Below are 16950 nucleotides of genomic sequence, written 5' to 3' on the forward strand. Positions count from 1 at the left end.
TTACATTATTACAGACTTTAAAATAGAAGAACTTAAATATTTTTTTTCTTTTTTTAAGAGATTTTATTTAAGAGAGAATGAACATAAGCAGACTGGGGGAAGGGCAGAGGGAGAGGGAGAAGCAGACTCTCCACTGAGCAGGGAACCTGATGTGGAGCTCGATTCCAGGATTCTGAGATCATTACCTGAGCTGAAAGTAGATGATTAACAAACTAAGCCACCCAGGTGCCTTGAACCTAAATATTTCCATGTGGGTATTTAAAATACTCTGTAGGCAGTCATTAAAAAGCTTAAAATGCTCAAAAAAGGTACTTCTTACCCATCTTCCATTCCTGGCTGTAGATAAAGATGAGCATGCACAGGTCTGAGTCTCTGAATCACATGGATACACAAACGCTGAAACATCTAAAAAGGAAAAGAGCCAACTTATACCAGGTACCAAAGATACTAAAAACTTAACATGTTTCAAAATTCTCTGCCACACATTTCTATTTTCCCCCATAGATTATGTTTTGCCAAAATTCTTTTTTTTTTTAAATTTTTTTAGAGATTTATTTATTCATGAGAGACACAGAGAAAGAGAGGCAAAGACACAGGCAGAGAGAAAAGCAGGCTCCACGCAGGAAGCCTGATGTGGGATTTGATCCCGGACCTCCAGGATCATGCCCTGAACCAAAGGCACATGCTCAACAGCTGAGCCATCTAGGCATCCCAATCTTTTGCCAGAATTCAATGAGTAGGAGAAGGAAATATGATTTAGGTTTATCTGAGAGAAACATCGATTAAAAAGAGATGGGAGGGGATCCCTGGGTGGCTCAGTGGTTTGGTGCCTGCTTTCAGCTCAGGGCATGATCCTAGACTCCCAGGATCAAGTCCCACATTGGGCTCCCTGCATGGAGCCTGGTTCTCCCTCTGCCAGTGTCTCTGCCTCTCTGTGTGTCTCTCATGAATGAATAAATAGAATCTTAAAAAATATATAAAAATTAAAAAATAAAAAGAGATGGGAGTTCTCTAAATAAGATCTACAAATAAATGGCCAGTAAGCAAATTAAAAGATGTTCACTATCATTAATTATTAAGGAAATGCAAACCAAAGCCACAATTACATACTACTTCACACTCATTAGGATAGCTAAAATCAAAAAGACAGTAACAGATGCTAAATAAGATGTAGTAAAAACAGGAATGCTCACAGATTTCTGGTAGGGATGTAAACTGTGGAGACATCATGAAAGACAGTTAAGTGTTCCTAAAATGTTAAACCTAGAATGACTCTATGACTCAGGAATTCAACTCCTAGGTAGATAACCAAAAGAACTGAAAAACCTATGTCCACACAAGTATTTGTACATAAATATTCACGGCACCATTATTCAAAAATAGCCCTAAAAGGGACACATCCCAAACATGCATCAACTGCTGAATGAATAAACAATATTTAGTATGTCCATTCAATGGAATATAATTTAGCAATAAAGTGAAAAGAACACATATACATGACATGGATAAACCATGAAAACATTGCTCAAAGAGACCGATCACAAAAGATCACACACACTGTGTGACTCCATTTATCATTAAATAGGCAAATCCACAGAGACAAAAAGTAGACTAGTGGCTGCCATTAGTGGCTGGAAAGAAGGGACAGTATAAAAAGGGCAGTGATGGTTAATAGGTACAGAATTTCTCTAGGGTGTTATAAAATTAGATAATGGTCGCACAGTTTGGGGATATGCTAACAACCACTAAATTTTACACTGTGAAAGGTCTTGATGAATTATATGGTGTGTTTTTTATCTTAGTAGTAACTGAAAAGTACCATTTTCAGATTAAATTTTTGTTCTGTATAATAAGTGAATATAAAATAATATTTACATTTTTCTCATCTGATTTTTCCAATGATTTAAGGAAAACAAATTGATTCATTTGAGAGTTCAGAATCTCTCACAGAAATGTCATATCCTGTTCATTTAACTTTCAAGGTCATTACAGTACCCTACCATGGTTAGAATATCTAAGATTCTGAAAAAGAATCAGTACAATTCATTAAGCAGAGATAGAAGGAAATGAGAGAAAAGGCACATACCTACCTTCCTATAACCAGGAAATGTTAATGATTTTAATCACTTGGTTAGAAAGATAGTTGGTTTGCTAAAAAGTGATTTGCTATGAAACAATAGCAAAATGACTTTTATGGTAAGAGGTCAATCTTTTCTAACTACTTTCAATGCTGGGTTAAAATATACTCACAAGCAGATTTAGAATTATTACCTTGAAAGCCATTTCTTTTTCAAATAAATTTTTTCTTACCTGTCTCACAATTTGATTAGGGCACTTAATTAGGATCTGCATTGGCCACCAGTCATCATCAGCCATACGGTCCAAAAACCACTGTAAAAAAAAAATAGTGTGATATTAACCTTCAACCAATACTTGTTGGATTAAAAAAAAAAAAAAATCACACAAAGGTTTTACTTCTAGTCAATGCTTCAATTATTAAGTTCTTACCAAAACAGATTCTTCCACTGTTAGAAAGTCTAAAACTCTAGGGGGACCTGGGTGGCTCAGTTGGCTAAGCATCTGACTCTTGCTTTCAGCTCAGGTCATACCTTGGGGTCATAGGATCGAGCCTTGAGTAGGCCTCCATACTCAGTGGGGAGTCTGTTTGAGATTGTCTCCTTCTGTCCCTCCCCCCCTGCTTAGGCATGCTCTAAGAAAGTAAATAAATCTTAAAAAAAAAAAAAGTCTAATACTAAAATACCTAAAGTCATTATCAGGGTCATCTCATTACAGAATTCCACGAATGCCATTAAATCACAGTATAACCCTGCATGATGGCAACCTACAGTCCTTAACATAACAAAATGAAATACTATTTTCCTCTTAGTCCTCAAAGATACCACACTGCAGAACCTTTTGTTCCTATCAATATATGATCTGAGTAGGATTTTCTTTAAGAAGAAATTATGCTCTCTTCGTAACAAAAAACACACCTCCCCCCATTTTTTGAGAGAAAGAGAGAGAACAGTGTGGGAGGAGGCAAGACAGGGATTCTTAAGCAGGCTCCAAACCAGTGCAGCACAGACATGGGGCTCGATCTCACAACCCTGACATCATGACTTGAGCCAAAATCGAAAGAGTCATATCTGCATTAACCGACTTAACCGACTGAGGAATCCACGTGCCCCCAAAAAACATCCTTCATGTTAAAACAATTTTTTATTGATTTCAAGATATCTCTTTATCACATATTTAACTCCTATACTGAATTTTACTATGTGTATACACACAATGATTGACGACTGTAGGGAATTTTAACTCTTTGAGAGAGTTCTGGAGGCCAATCTTTAGTAAAAACAAAACAAAACAAAAACCAAAAAACTGAAGTGGCAACTTATAAATAAAAACAAACAAAAAATACAACAAATTATGACCTAATCAACATTCTGGATCAAATAGCTTTAAAAAAAGTCACTAAGAGGGAGGGGAGTAGAGGAACTTGTTAACTAACACCAGGAGGATACAATCAGTCAAAGCAAGCATGTGGAGAATTCTGCAGATCAAATGACAAAGTAGCAAAGAGGGGGGAAGAAAAGTAACTGTTCTAGATGAAAGCTAATTTACGGACAATAGTGAAATGTGGTCCTTGTTTGAATACTAATTCAAAGAAGCCAAACAAACAAACAAAAACATTTTTTAGACAGAGAAAAGTGAACACAAAATGAGTACTGGATGTTAAAGGAATCACTTCTAATTTTACAAGGAGTGAGTGAAATCATGGTTATATGTATTTTTTTAAAGTTCTCATTAGAGATACATACTCAGTATTTATGGATGTATGATATGCTATCTGGGCTTGCTTTTAGACACTTCAGCTGAAAACAGGCATGGGAGATAGCAATAGATGAGAACAAAACAATGTTACTGTTTGTTGAAAACTGGGCAATAGGTACCTGAGAGTTATCTTCCTACTTTTGTGCTTTTTATTGAAATATTACAAAGTTTTAAAAAATTATGGATTTGTGTTTGAAATCTACAATGATCGAACTCTCCAATTTCATCGCTCGAAGGCAAAATCAGATAACCTTCTATACAAGAAAAAGTTCTTCAATTAATTTCATCTACTACACACTATGTTATCCCCACCTCTGGAAATTTTTAAGATTTGCATTCCTAGAAATTCTAGGCTTATACCACCACTTTGGGAGCTAATCAAAAAATGATAAAACAATGTTAAGGTGGCAAGAGGGTTAAGTGATCATTACGTGTGAGCAGATTATCCTTAGGGATATATTATTATACGGATGTATTAGAACATAATACAAAAGATAAAACTGGACATAAACTGATAGACTGGGATATATGCATTTTTATCTAGGGGAGGGAAGGAAGATACTATTTTCAAGTATTTTCTGATAATACCCACAATTAGTTAAGAAATATCTGGTAGTATTTTGAACTTTCTATATTTAAACCTAGAATGACTCTATGACTCAGGAATTCTACTCCTAGGTAGATAACCAAAAGAACTGAAAACGTATGTCCACACAAATATTTGTACATAAATGTTCACAGCAGCATTACTCAAAATAGCCCAATTATTTAAATCAATGTAATGGACAAAACAAATTATAACCTCAGCTGTTAAGTATTTTAGGGAACAACTTACACTGGGATTCCTATGATTTATAATAATGTAAATATATAATAGATTTTGCTGTAGCATCTAAGAATAAAAGAAAATTAAAAAGTGCAGCTTAAGCTATGCATTGTTTGTTTAATTATTTCACCTCACCTCACAAGCTGCTTGACTATTATTAAATTGTTTGGTCAACAGTTCAATCCACTGAAGCATGGTGGGCTAAAAAAAAAAAAAAAAAAAAAAAGAAAAAAATTCATTTAAGGCATGGACTTCTGAGCTTAAGATAAAGAAAACCAAAAGACACCTGGTAAATGACAGAAATTCACAAAACAAAACACATACCTTTTCTTTTGAATGTATAAATGTTTCTAGGACAAAGGAGGTGCTTAACTGTAAGAAAAGATACCATTTAGCAAAAAAAAATTTAAAAATTATCTTAAAGTAGTCAATTATGAAAAATCTATCTAAGGCTTATATCTTACCTTTGCTGTCATTAGGGACACAGCTTTGGGATCTGGTAATGTACTGGGAATACAACTACATAACTGCCACATAAACCTAGAATTTAAAAATAATAAGTTACAATTCTTACAGAATAAATTTGTTTTAAATGTGTAACAAAAAAATCTATTACTAAATTTACTAAACTTACCCAAAATATGTATGTTCAAAAATGTTTTTGTCTTGAAGAAACTGCATGTTATCATGCCAAATCCACTGAAGAAAAAGAAAATGGTTAACATTAGATATCAGAAAGCATTTGCTTATAACATTTTATAAGTATTTTTTTTTAAAGACAAAACCAGATTTTCTCTAAAAGAAACAAAAAACCAAAAAATACAGGCACTTGTAATTCATGCTGGTTCTTTCCCAGCTATGTGGAATACGAAAATAGTTACTAAGCCTGCTCTAGTTTATCATCATGTATCTGGCTACCTCAAACAATCACAGTTCTTTAAAAATACAATTATAAAGATTTTGAAAGTAAGAGTCTGAAATCCCATCTGTCTGAAGAGCAAATATATAAATGAATACAGTTATGTTGTGTTCCACTTTGATGAAAACAGGTTATGAAAAAGGTTATGTTCAATAACTGGCAAAATAAAAACAATTCAGATTGGCAGACCTAAATCATGTTATTTCCTTTTTAATCTTCTGTAACAATTATGAAAAAAGATTATTTCTAATGTGAGCCTTATATAACTGCTCTGCTGACCTTAGTTTTTGTGTTCTTTTAGCTCTCTGAATATCTTAAACATGCTCTAAATTAGAATTCCATAAAATTATTTTTTTTAAAGATTTTATTTATTTATTCATGAGAGACACACAGAGAGAGGCAGAGACACAGGCAGAGGGAGAAGCAGGCTCCATGCAGGGAGCCCGATGTGGGACTTGACCCTGGGTCTCCAGGATCACGCCCTGGGCTGAAGGCGGTGCTAAAACCCTGAGCCACCCAGGCTACCCAAATTATTTTTATCTGGAACAAATTTATATTCTGATTATTGATATTACTGCCTTTATTTATCCCTCCTAAATATTTTCAACTACTCCCGGCCTCCCAGCCTACTGCTGTAGCCCAGCACCAGGTCTTATAATCATGTATTAGGGCTCCTGCTTCACACAGATACAGACCTAGTCACTGAATGGACTGCTTCAGAGTTCTTAGTCTTCTTGCATTTCTATGCACACAGCTTTCTAGAAACCTGTGGCCTCAAAAACAGTTTGACAGCCTTCACCCATCAGTGCTTTCTCATAGCAATGGAGTCCCATTCCAAGCTTTTTACTTCCATCCAGGAGTTTAGCTCTAGATCCTATGTCACAATTTTCGTCTCCTTTACCTCTCAAGAACTTTTGGCCACCATTATCTAATTTGTACCTAAGCCTGGTAAATTTTGTGGTTTCCACCAGACTCAATGCTTTTATTTCTGTTCCATTTCTGTCCTACAGAAATATTCATCTTGTTTTTTGACTATCCTTTTTAAACATTTTATCAATACAACATATGTGTAGCCACGTGGATGTGTTTAAGTGTGAAAATTACTGCACTACAGGTATTTCCTATACACCCATTTAACTTCATCGTGGACCATATTTCATTGCACTTACTATCATCACAGCCTCAGAGGTCATTTTTTAGCTCCTAAAACATGCCAATAATCTATGTCTTTACTAAGGGAATTGATACATAATCGTTTCTTTGCCTGGAGCACCCTTTCATGTGATTAAGTCTTCACTAACTTTCAAGTCTCAGTTTAAGCTTAATCTGAACTATGTCCTAATCACTTTCCCCTGCAATTCCAATCAACTACCCTTTCTGAGCATTTTGTTTTATCCATAAGTCATTACAATTTATAATGTTAGCTTAATAAATTTTATGGTTCTAGGATGCATGAGTGGCTCAGTTGGCTAAATATCCGATTCCTGATTTCAGCTCAGATCATGATGCTGGGGTCGTGAGATGAAGCCCTGCTCCACACTTAGCAGGGAGTCTCTTTGGGATTCTCTCTCCCTCTCCCTCTGCCTCCCCTTCAACTCTCAAATAAATAAATATTTAAATAAATAAATGCATACATATATAAATAAATAAACTCCCTAAAAATAAGTTTATGGTTCTAAATTTCCTATTTATTATTTGGGAAAGTCTGCTCCTAGCTATATTTTAACTGTACATATAAAGGACCACACTTCAGATTATACCTAAAATCTATGTTAATAGTAAATAACAGTATTATCATACTTTAATATTTTTAGTAAAAGGTATATGCAGGCAAACTCTTTTTCCATTAGTAAGCTAAAATGATGATAGGGAAAAACAGTGGTTGGTTTAGATCTTCAATCAAGAATATTCTAAATAGTGTTCAATTTGATTTTCTTGTTAAAGTAGAGCAAAAGTCCGGGATTCCCTTTTGTCACAAACATGTATCAGTGGTTCTCAAAGAATGGTTCAGAGACCTATGAGGGTACCAGTGGCCATTTTAGGGTATATATAAGCTCAAACCCATTTTTAAAATAAAATCCTGATGCTATTTGCCCTTTTATATTAGCATACTCTCCTGAGCATACAATGGAGTTTTTCAGAGGCTAAATGATGAATGAGATCACAACAGAGCAAATGCAAACAGCTATTATGAGACTCCAACTGTTGTCTATTAAATCAGATATTAAGAAGATTTACAAACACAAAACAGCACCACTTTCCTCACGGAATGGTTTTGTTCTGAAAAAGTTTTTTTTTTTTCATAAAATGGTATTTATATTAGCATGTCATGGCTTAATTTTCGTTATTTTTAAATAAACATAAATTTTAAAATTTGTTTTATTTCTAATATGGTAAATAGATATGGCATTAAAACTAATTTATTAAACTCAAGGTTCTCAGTATTTTTTAAGAATATAAAAATTTTGAGGAGTCTCAGAACCATTAATGTAAAGAATATACATCATTAAAGTTTTCTTTTTTCATGAAAGTTTTATATGAAATTTCATTTCACTTCACAAGTGAGCTAGGTTGTCATTAAACATGATTAGGTCATTCACAAGAAATCTAGTGAAACACCTAATTTTGCTGGTAAATCCAATGCAGGGGGTTTAAAAGATGATCATATTCTTGGCTGTTTATCAGTCACATTCTGAGGAGGCAAGATACCAGTTAAAAGTATGTCTGGGGAACAAAGCCTACTTGGTTTTAAGACTTCATCACAACAGTGCAAATATCAAGTAATCAATCAGATAGTAAAAGCTGAATTGTCTAGATGGAAGAGTAAATGTTTATCAGGTATACCTGTAGGTGTACCTAGTTTGTACTTTTGGTTGAGTTCGTAACACTGATACAACACACAGTGAGTTGTGAATATATTTTGTAGCTCTTAAGACATTAAAGTAACGTTATCACTTATTACATCATGAAACAAAGAAAGCCTAATTACTACAGACAAGAAAGACACTTTTAAAAAATATTTAATACATATTTTAAATGCGTTTTTTTTTTTAAATTTTTATTTATTTATGATAGTCACACAGAGAGAGAGAGGCAGAGACACAGGCAGAGGGAGGAGCAGGCTCCATGCACCGGGAGCCCGATGTGGGATTCGATCCCGGGTCTCCAGGATCGGGCCCTGGGCCAAAGGCAGGCGCTAAACCGCTGCGCCACCCAGGGATCCCCTAAATGTGTTTCAAATACATGGTACATTTTTATGTAACATGAAGCAAAAATCCAAGAACATTACCACACATACAAGTTAACTGATAAAGCTTGCTCCAATTCCATCAACCATTTTGCTTGTTTTTCTTTAATGTTACTAATAATTCTTTTCTTTTTTTAAAGATTTTATTTATTCATGAGAGAGACAGAGAGAGCGAGGCAGAGACACAGGCAGAGGGAGAAGCAAGCTCCATGCAGGGAGTCTGATGTGGGACTCGATCCCGGGTCTCCAGGATCACACCCTGAGCCGAAGGCAGTGCTAAACCGCTGAGCCACCCGGGCTGCCGACTAATAATTATGTTTCACTCAATTTATATGCACCTGTCCTATGTCTGTATTACCAAGACTATTAGCAAATAACATTAAGGTCTACCCGGGATTACAAATCCTAACACTGCCATAGCCTATTCCTGCAGTTCTATTACTTGTATTAATACTTAACATGCCTTTAAATTGCTAAAGTTATACCTCTAGTAACTCTGACGAAACATCAAATTTGAATTCTTTGCCATTTTCTTCCTCTGGTTCCATGCGTTTGTAAAACAGCATATATGCACTGTGTGTCTTTAAGAGGCAAAGAAAAAAAAATTATTTTCATTTTGACAAACTATAAAATTAGATAATATGGAAGAAAGAAAAAAATGTAAATTACAATGAAACAAAGGATTACCTTTTCAAAGGAGAAATCCATAAATTTATCTGTAACAGAATCATAGGTCTTGGTCTGTTTAAAAAAATAAAAGTTTTCCTTCTTTAAAAAAATATATATTTATCTCAGTTACATTTATATATGAAATATTCCATAAACAGCTAAATTCATTCTTTATAGTAACTTTATACATTTTTTAATAGTATTACATTCATTAAAAATCCTTAACAGAAGTTTTTGACTAAGAGTAAAGTTGACCCTTGACCCCCTGAATAACACAGGTCCACTTCAAGTTGACCCTTGACCCCTGAATAACACAGGTCCACAGATTTTTTCCCCCAATAAATATGAAAGAGTACTATAAATATATTTTCCTTTTGATTTTAAAAGATTTATTTATTTTAGAGAGGTGAGTAGGAGGAAAGGCAGAGGGAGAAGAGGGAGAGAATCTCAAGCAGACTCCCAGATGAACAGAGCCCTATGTGGTGCTTGCTCTCACGACCCTGAGGTCATGACCTGAGCCAAAATCAAGAGTTAGATGCCCATCCGACTGAACCATCCAGTCGTCCCTCCTTATGATTTTCTTTTTTTTTTTTCCCTTATGATTTTCTTAGTAACATTTTTTCCTCTAGTTTTATTGTAATAATACAATATAGTGTAACATATAAGATACGTATGAGCGTTCAAAATAATTGTGTGTGTTCATGTTATCAATAAGACTTCTGATCAATAGACAAAAGTTATACTCATATTTTCAACTGTGTAGGGGCCTGGCACCTTTAACTCCTACATTGTTTAAGGGTCAACTGTACCTAAAAACAAAGATTCAAAACATTTTTAAAGATACTTTACCATAAAAAAAAAAAAAAAAAGATACTTTACCATAAAACATATAAAGTATAATAAGATATTCTTGCAATTTAAGAACTAACTTTTAAGAGAAGAGCTTTGCAAAGTTTACTTGTTTCTTTATTTTTTTTTAAAGATTTTATTTATTTATTCATGAGAAACAGAGAGAGAGAGAGAGAGAGAGAGAGAGAGAGAGAGAGAGGCAGAGACACAGGCAGAGGGAGAAGCAGGCTCCATTCAGGGAGCCCAACATGGGACTTGATCCCGGTCTCCAGGATCATGCTCTGGGCTGAAGGCGGCGCTAAGCTAAGCCATCCGGGCTGCCCTTTTTTACTTTTTTTTTTTTCCTTTTGAGGAACTATCCTAGGAATAATATCTAGAGATACAATCACTTTAATTATGGCACATCAGCAACTTATTCATTACTTCCTTCTACCCATTTTTGAAGTGTTAGCAATTTGCCTACTTCTTTTCTACTCAAAGTAGTACATAAAAGCACCCAAGAGCAATAAGGAAGGTCTTTATTAAAATCCACAATGTGAACAGTGATTTCACAATAGACATGGTTATTAAAATGAAAAATAACTTTACTTGGGCTTACCTGTGAAATGGAAATGATTAATGCTTGACTTATGAGAATCAAAACAGCATTTTTTATTTTTTTATTTTTTTAATTTTTATTTATGATAGTCACAGAGAGAGAGAGAGAGAGAGAGAGAGAGAGAGAGAGGCAGAGACATAGGCAGAGGGAGAAGCAGGCTCCATGCACCGGGAGCCCGATGTGGGATTCGATCCCGGGTCTCCAGGATCGCGCCCTGGGCCAAAGGCAGGCGCTAAACCGCTGCACCACCCAGGGATCCCCAAAACAGTATTTTAAAACTGTTCTCAGAACATTGGTCTTGGCTAAAATGCCTATGAAGTGCAGTTACGTTATTATTATAACACTACTACTCAAACCTAATTGTCTTTTTCATGTCTTAGGACTAATTATATAACAGGTAAGATAGTCTCTGTATATCCTGTCAATAGTCTGTAACCAGACTGATGCTATTATTTTGGGGGGGGGGGGAGAATAGCACTGAAAGAGTAATTCTTTGAAGTTCAGCTCGAGTCAATTTCTTCAACAAAGATTTTTCATATCAACTCAATAGAATAACTTCTTTTTGCTTGAATCCCATTCAAGTGGACAACTTTTACCATGTTGCATGACAATGCCATTCAATTCCTATCCTACTATTTTCAATTTTAAGTTTTAACCTTTTTAATTAGTTGAAGGCAGAAATTATAATTTAAAAAGAATTTCCCAGTGTCTGGCATATATGCCAAACAGATGAGACATCTAATAAATAACTGAAGAAATTTAGATTTAATCATAGCAATTAAAAGAAAGTTATGTAGTTCTGCCACTGGATTTTATGATACTGCACATCACTTGGAAAGTCACAAACCATTTATAACTTCTGAATAAAACTTACTGTCATCTCTCCACCAAAACATTCAGAGGCCAGCTGAGCAGAATCAAAAGGTTTTACCTCAGCATCATTAAAAAGATACCTAAAACAGAGTACATAGTGTCGATCAACTACATACATACTAAGTACCTGATCAAGTATATACATACTATTACGCTTATTATAAAAATATATTACATAATGACAAAATTATAAAACTTGAGCAAACTATTTTTAATGAGGTAAATAAACTCTAAGTTCTTATTTTGACAACACTAATCTATTAGAAACTGGGAATATAATTTTACTAATTGTAACTGTCCTAAAATCTGATAAATCCATTTATAAACTAGGAGTACCAGAAGAATTCATGAAAACAAAGAAATAGTTTGCATAAACATAACATGTACAGCTATTGGACAGAAAAGATTAAGAGATGGAAGAACTTCCAAAGATAAAGATACCATCTCAACATTTATGATTAAAATAGATTCAAAACAGATTTATGGAATTTTATTCAAATGGACACAAGGTAAGACACCATGGACATGTTGGCTTAAAGAGTTCAATGCAACTATTCTGTGAAATGGAAATCCATTTACCAATGTACGTTTTATTCAAAGCAATATCCCTAACACTTTTAGAACAATGCCTACCTTAGATACATAGCTTCTATACGTGATACTCTACCTAGCAACATATGAAGACTAAAAAACAGCTATTAAGCACTGATGCAATGACTTACAAACATTATCTTGATAAAAGATGATAAAAGAATGTTCAGGTTGGAAAGGGAAAAGTAAGGCGGAGAGAGTGGAGCACACAGGTAACTTCAAATTGTCATATACAAGAACCTCATAACCACCCTATAGTGGTTAGAGTTACTCAGTAAGCAGCTCTTGAATGAGTGAGCAAAGAAAAGATTTGGAAGGTGCAATATTGTTTATGAATCTAAAGTTGAGTGCAAAACTTTGTTTCGTTTTTCTTAGGAAAACATTCATCAAATACTCAAAAGAAATGTAAAAATAACTGATTTCTACTGTCTAATGAAAGTCCGTATCCTTTAAAAACTGCCTCCTTTTCTAATTTTATTTTTATTTTTTTAAGATATTTTATTTATTTATTCATGAGACAGAGAGAAAGACAGAGAGAGAGAGAGAGAGAGAGAGAGAGAGAGAAAGAGAGAGAGACGCATGGGAACACAGGCAGAGAGAGAAGCAGGCTCCATGCAGGGAGCTCGACATGGGACTCGATCCTGGGTCTCCAGGATCTAGGATCACACCCTGGGCTGAAGGCGGCGCTAAACCGCTGAGCCACCCAGGCTGCCTGAGAAAGTTTTTAGAGAAATAAAATCAGAAAACATATCTAAAGCAAAAACAATAATAAATTTATACTCTAAAAACAGGAAAAAAATATTTTCAATCCCAAGAACAAAATACTTAAAACTTACCATTTGTTGTTTTTATAAGCATGTGGATTGACTATATCTCTGATGAAGCTATAATAGTGCCCACCATCTGCCGTTCCTGTGTGAACAGTCACTCCTATTAAATCATACTCATAGCTTTCTGTGTCTTTTGAATGATCACTGACTTCCTTAAAACCTGAAATAAATACATAAAATAATGGTAATAATTTTGAAAACTGCACAGTAACATCTTTGACTCACTTTACTATTTAACATATTTTTTTCTTACAGAAACAGGCACAGGTACATTATATAACAGGTACAAAACAACTCCATCTGCTAGTCATTCCTCACCTATAACCTACAATTTATTTTATTTTATTATTTTTTTTTTTATTTATGACAGTCACACACACAGAGAGAGAGAGGCAGAGACACAGGCAGAGGGAGAAGCAGGCTCCATGCACCGGGAGCCCGATGTGGGATTCGATCCCGGGTCTCCAGGATCGCGCCCTGGGCCAAAGGCAGGCACCAAACCGCTGCGCCACCCAGGGATCCCTATAACCTACAATTTTAAGTGCATTTAAACAAATCATTTGGAAAAACAACCATGTGCAGTAAATATAAAATAAGCTCTTTTTGTTTAATCTTATTCTTATTGAAATAGTACAAAACTTTTTATTCAAGTTTATCTTATTAGGAGCAGGCAGATACAAGATCCAGAAACGTGTTAAGATACTCATGCCCTTTAATCTCAGGTTAAGAAAATGGAGCACTATGCAGGTAGCATGCTTGCAATTGTTTGTTAATAGAAATATTCTGTATTAGGAGACAGAAACAAAATAAAAGACCTCCTTCCTGTCCCCAAATATTTAAATTTGAAAGATATAAAAGATACTAAGGAAAAATTACAGAATGATCTGTAAGTTTGAAGATTTACGACTTAGATCTATATTTCTAGCATCATATACAAAGGACAGCATAATCAGAAAGAACTAAGTGAAAGCTGATTAGGTTAACTAGAGTGCACTCTAAACTGGAAAGTGACAACTGAGGAGAGAAGGAAACAGCTGACAGCGTCTGAGTAGTGACTGAGTTCAAATATGCTAGGATCTGACTCTGAATGTGTAACTTATGGCCTAAAAAAATCCTTCATCTTGGCATGAACTTCTGCTACTTCTACACAAGGTAGCATCATGAAGAATACCAGAAAGTATAATAACTGGACAGTCTTGCTGGAATTTTATAAATTGTTTGAGAAGAGTTCTAAAAAGTAGGGTGTATATAAACAATGCCTACTTCTTAACTTTGCCTATATTTTCAAAGTTATCATCTTCTACCGGCTCATTTGCTACAACTTCTAAACATACTTAAATTCTAAGTGTAAGAATACCTCCCTTAAACTATTCCTCTTTAGCTATAGTCACCATCTTCTCGCCTCTCTTCAAAGAAAGAGTACATTCTTCTCTTAAAAGAATAGTCCATGCTCATTGTTTATACTTCTCAAACTGTTAATCAAACATTAATGAAACATTTACTGGATGCTTATTAAGTGTTAGGCAATGGAGTATAAAGATTATATGCAGTTCTCTTTCCCAAATCTTAAAATATAGTGGCTTCTTCAAAACTTAAAAATTTTAATCAAGAGAATTTTTTTATACAAATAAAACATCGTCAGAACCCTATTATGTAAAGCAGGACTTCTCCAACTAAAAAATGGAAAGGCAAGAGCTAGACCTGTTCTGCTTTTTTTGCTTAACTATTTCCATTTCTTACTCTGTGATCTTCTAGGCACACATACATAACTTTGAAAACCAGTGGTCTTATGGAAGCAGTAAAAATTCGAAGGTAACTAGATATGAACCAAGTGTCATCTTCAACTCATTGCAATCTACCTTTCTATTGTAATACTCAAATGAAACTGCTCTGATAAAGGTGACCAGACATTCTATATGCTGTTTTCAGTCCCATTCTCTCTGAAACGATTCCTTCTCGTTAGCATTCAATACTTCTGACCAAATCCACTTTTCCTTGAGATCTTCTTGAAATACTGACCCACTATTCACCTATGATCAAGCCACAAACCCTTTTTTCTTCTTCCCTCTAGTAGTAGACTAAAAAGTCAACTTCAAACTGATAAAGACCTTGTTTATTTTTTAAAGACCTTGTTTTTTATTGCCACTCTATTCTCATTAAAATGAGAACAGCAAGTTATAGATATTCAATAACTTTGTTAGATTCATTTATACATTCAATAATCAAATCCTATTAACTCGCCATACACTTCTCTCCAGCTCTACTGGAATGCCTGCTCATAAACCTTCTCTGTGGTTTATCAAAATGGCCTCCCACAATCCTTTCATCATCCTCTAAACCATTTCTATTGCTGTAGTCAGAATAATCTTCCAGATCCCACCTGGTTATCTCAGTTCCCTGCTTAAAATCTTCCAAAGATTTCACATCAAAAAGATTACAATTATTAACATAGCCTACAAACAAAACGATTTGGCCACTACCTTTTGCCCATCTCATCAACTCTACCTCCACCTCCTACCCACCTAAAGAAATTAGCCATTCCTCTCAATCTATTCCTTACTCAAGCTCTGCTTCAATGATGCCCCTAGATTTGTGATATACTTCCATCCAATCTAATGACATACATCCTGTTTGTAATTCCTTGTTCAATAAAACTTGCCTAATTAGACTTATGTTCTGTGAGATAAGGAACCGTTTTTTATCTTGTTCATTGCCACGTCCCTAATGCCTAGAAGAGTGCCTAGAACATAGTTCTATAAATGCTAAATATCTACTAATGAAATGACGGAACGTGCCATACTGTATTTAAATACATTCTCCTTTCTAAAATTTAAATTCATTTTATTAAATGTATAGCTGGTTATTTCATAATTATGACTGTCTAATAATACAGGCAAGAGAATGAGATAAAAAAAAAATTACCTTCTTTCCTATCACTCTTTCCCATTAGAAAATCTTCTGTATAGGGTGTCATATCCAAACGTAATGGGAAGGAAAAGTGTGTGTTCACTTTTTCTTTCATCATTGTTACCATATTAAATGTATACCTCATAGTATTAAAACTCAGAATGCGAGGCAATTTCTTAAAACACGCCCTGAAAGACAGGAAAGAAACAAAACAAAAAACACCTTAAAAATCTCTTCTAAAAGTACTTTATCTGGTGTCACTTACATTTATACCATACGTATTTCAGTATTCAACTCAGAGTAAATAATAAATAGTATTTTAAATCATGCTCTTATTAAATACATCTATACCTATATCTACCTCTTACATGTCTTTTTTCATTCTGAAAGGGTTTTCCTGTGTCTAAGTATGAAAATTATAAATTTACAGCATGCTGTGGTAAATTCCATGAAGATATATATGTAAAGGTGCTATGGAAGCATAAACTTCAAAGGTAAGGATGATGTCTTTGGTTCAAAATTTTCTTTTCCATCTTAAATAGGAATTGAATTATTTTTATAAGTTAGAATTGCAAAGTTTACTTGTATCATTTACCAGATGTATGATCCTCAACAAGTTACTTAACTTCTGAGCTTAATTCCTTTTATTCTTTTTTTTAAGATTTTTATTTATTTATTCATGAGAGATACAGAGAGAGAGAGGCAGGGAGAGAAGCAGGCTCCCTGTGAGAAGCCTGATGTGGGACTTGATCCCAGGACCCAGAGTAATGACCTGAGCCAAAGGCAGATGCTCAACTACTGAGCCAC

The 16950-nt window shown here is 34.6% G+C and overlaps 1 protein-coding gene across 3 annotated transcripts in view; it reads right to left on the reverse strand.

Moving 5' to 3' along the window:
• The window catches only part of USP34 (ubiquitin specific peptidase 34), a 242803-nt gene that overhangs the window by 36135 nt on the left and 189718 nt on the right, over nt 1-16950 (reverse strand). For all 3 annotated transcript variants that reach the window (XM_072741698.1, XM_072741697.1, XM_072741696.1), the window contains exons 49-59: nt 16159-16331; nt 13243-13396; nt 11817-11895; nt 9514-9567; nt 9312-9407; nt 5295-5359; nt 5125-5200; nt 4985-5032; nt 4796-4861; nt 2311-2391; nt 320-405 (exon numbers count right to left, since the gene is read on the reverse strand). In XM_072741698.1, coding sequence (XP_072597799.1) covers nt 320-405; nt 2311-2391; nt 4796-4861; nt 4985-5032; nt 5125-5200; nt 5295-5359; nt 9312-9407; nt 9514-9567; nt 11817-11895; nt 13243-13396; nt 16159-16331 — 978 coding nt within the window. The remainder of the gene's footprint in view (nt 1-319; nt 406-2310; nt 2392-4795; nt 4862-4984; nt 5033-5124; nt 5201-5294; nt 5360-9311; nt 9408-9513; nt 9568-11816; nt 11896-13242; nt 13397-16158; nt 16332-16950) is intronic.

This window comes from Vulpes vulpes, chromosome 16, assembly GCF_048418805.1.
Source record: "Vulpes vulpes isolate BD-2025 chromosome 16, VulVul3, whole genome shotgun sequence".
Taxonomy (NCBI): Eukaryota; Metazoa; Chordata; class Mammalia; order Carnivora; family Canidae; genus Vulpes; species Vulpes vulpes.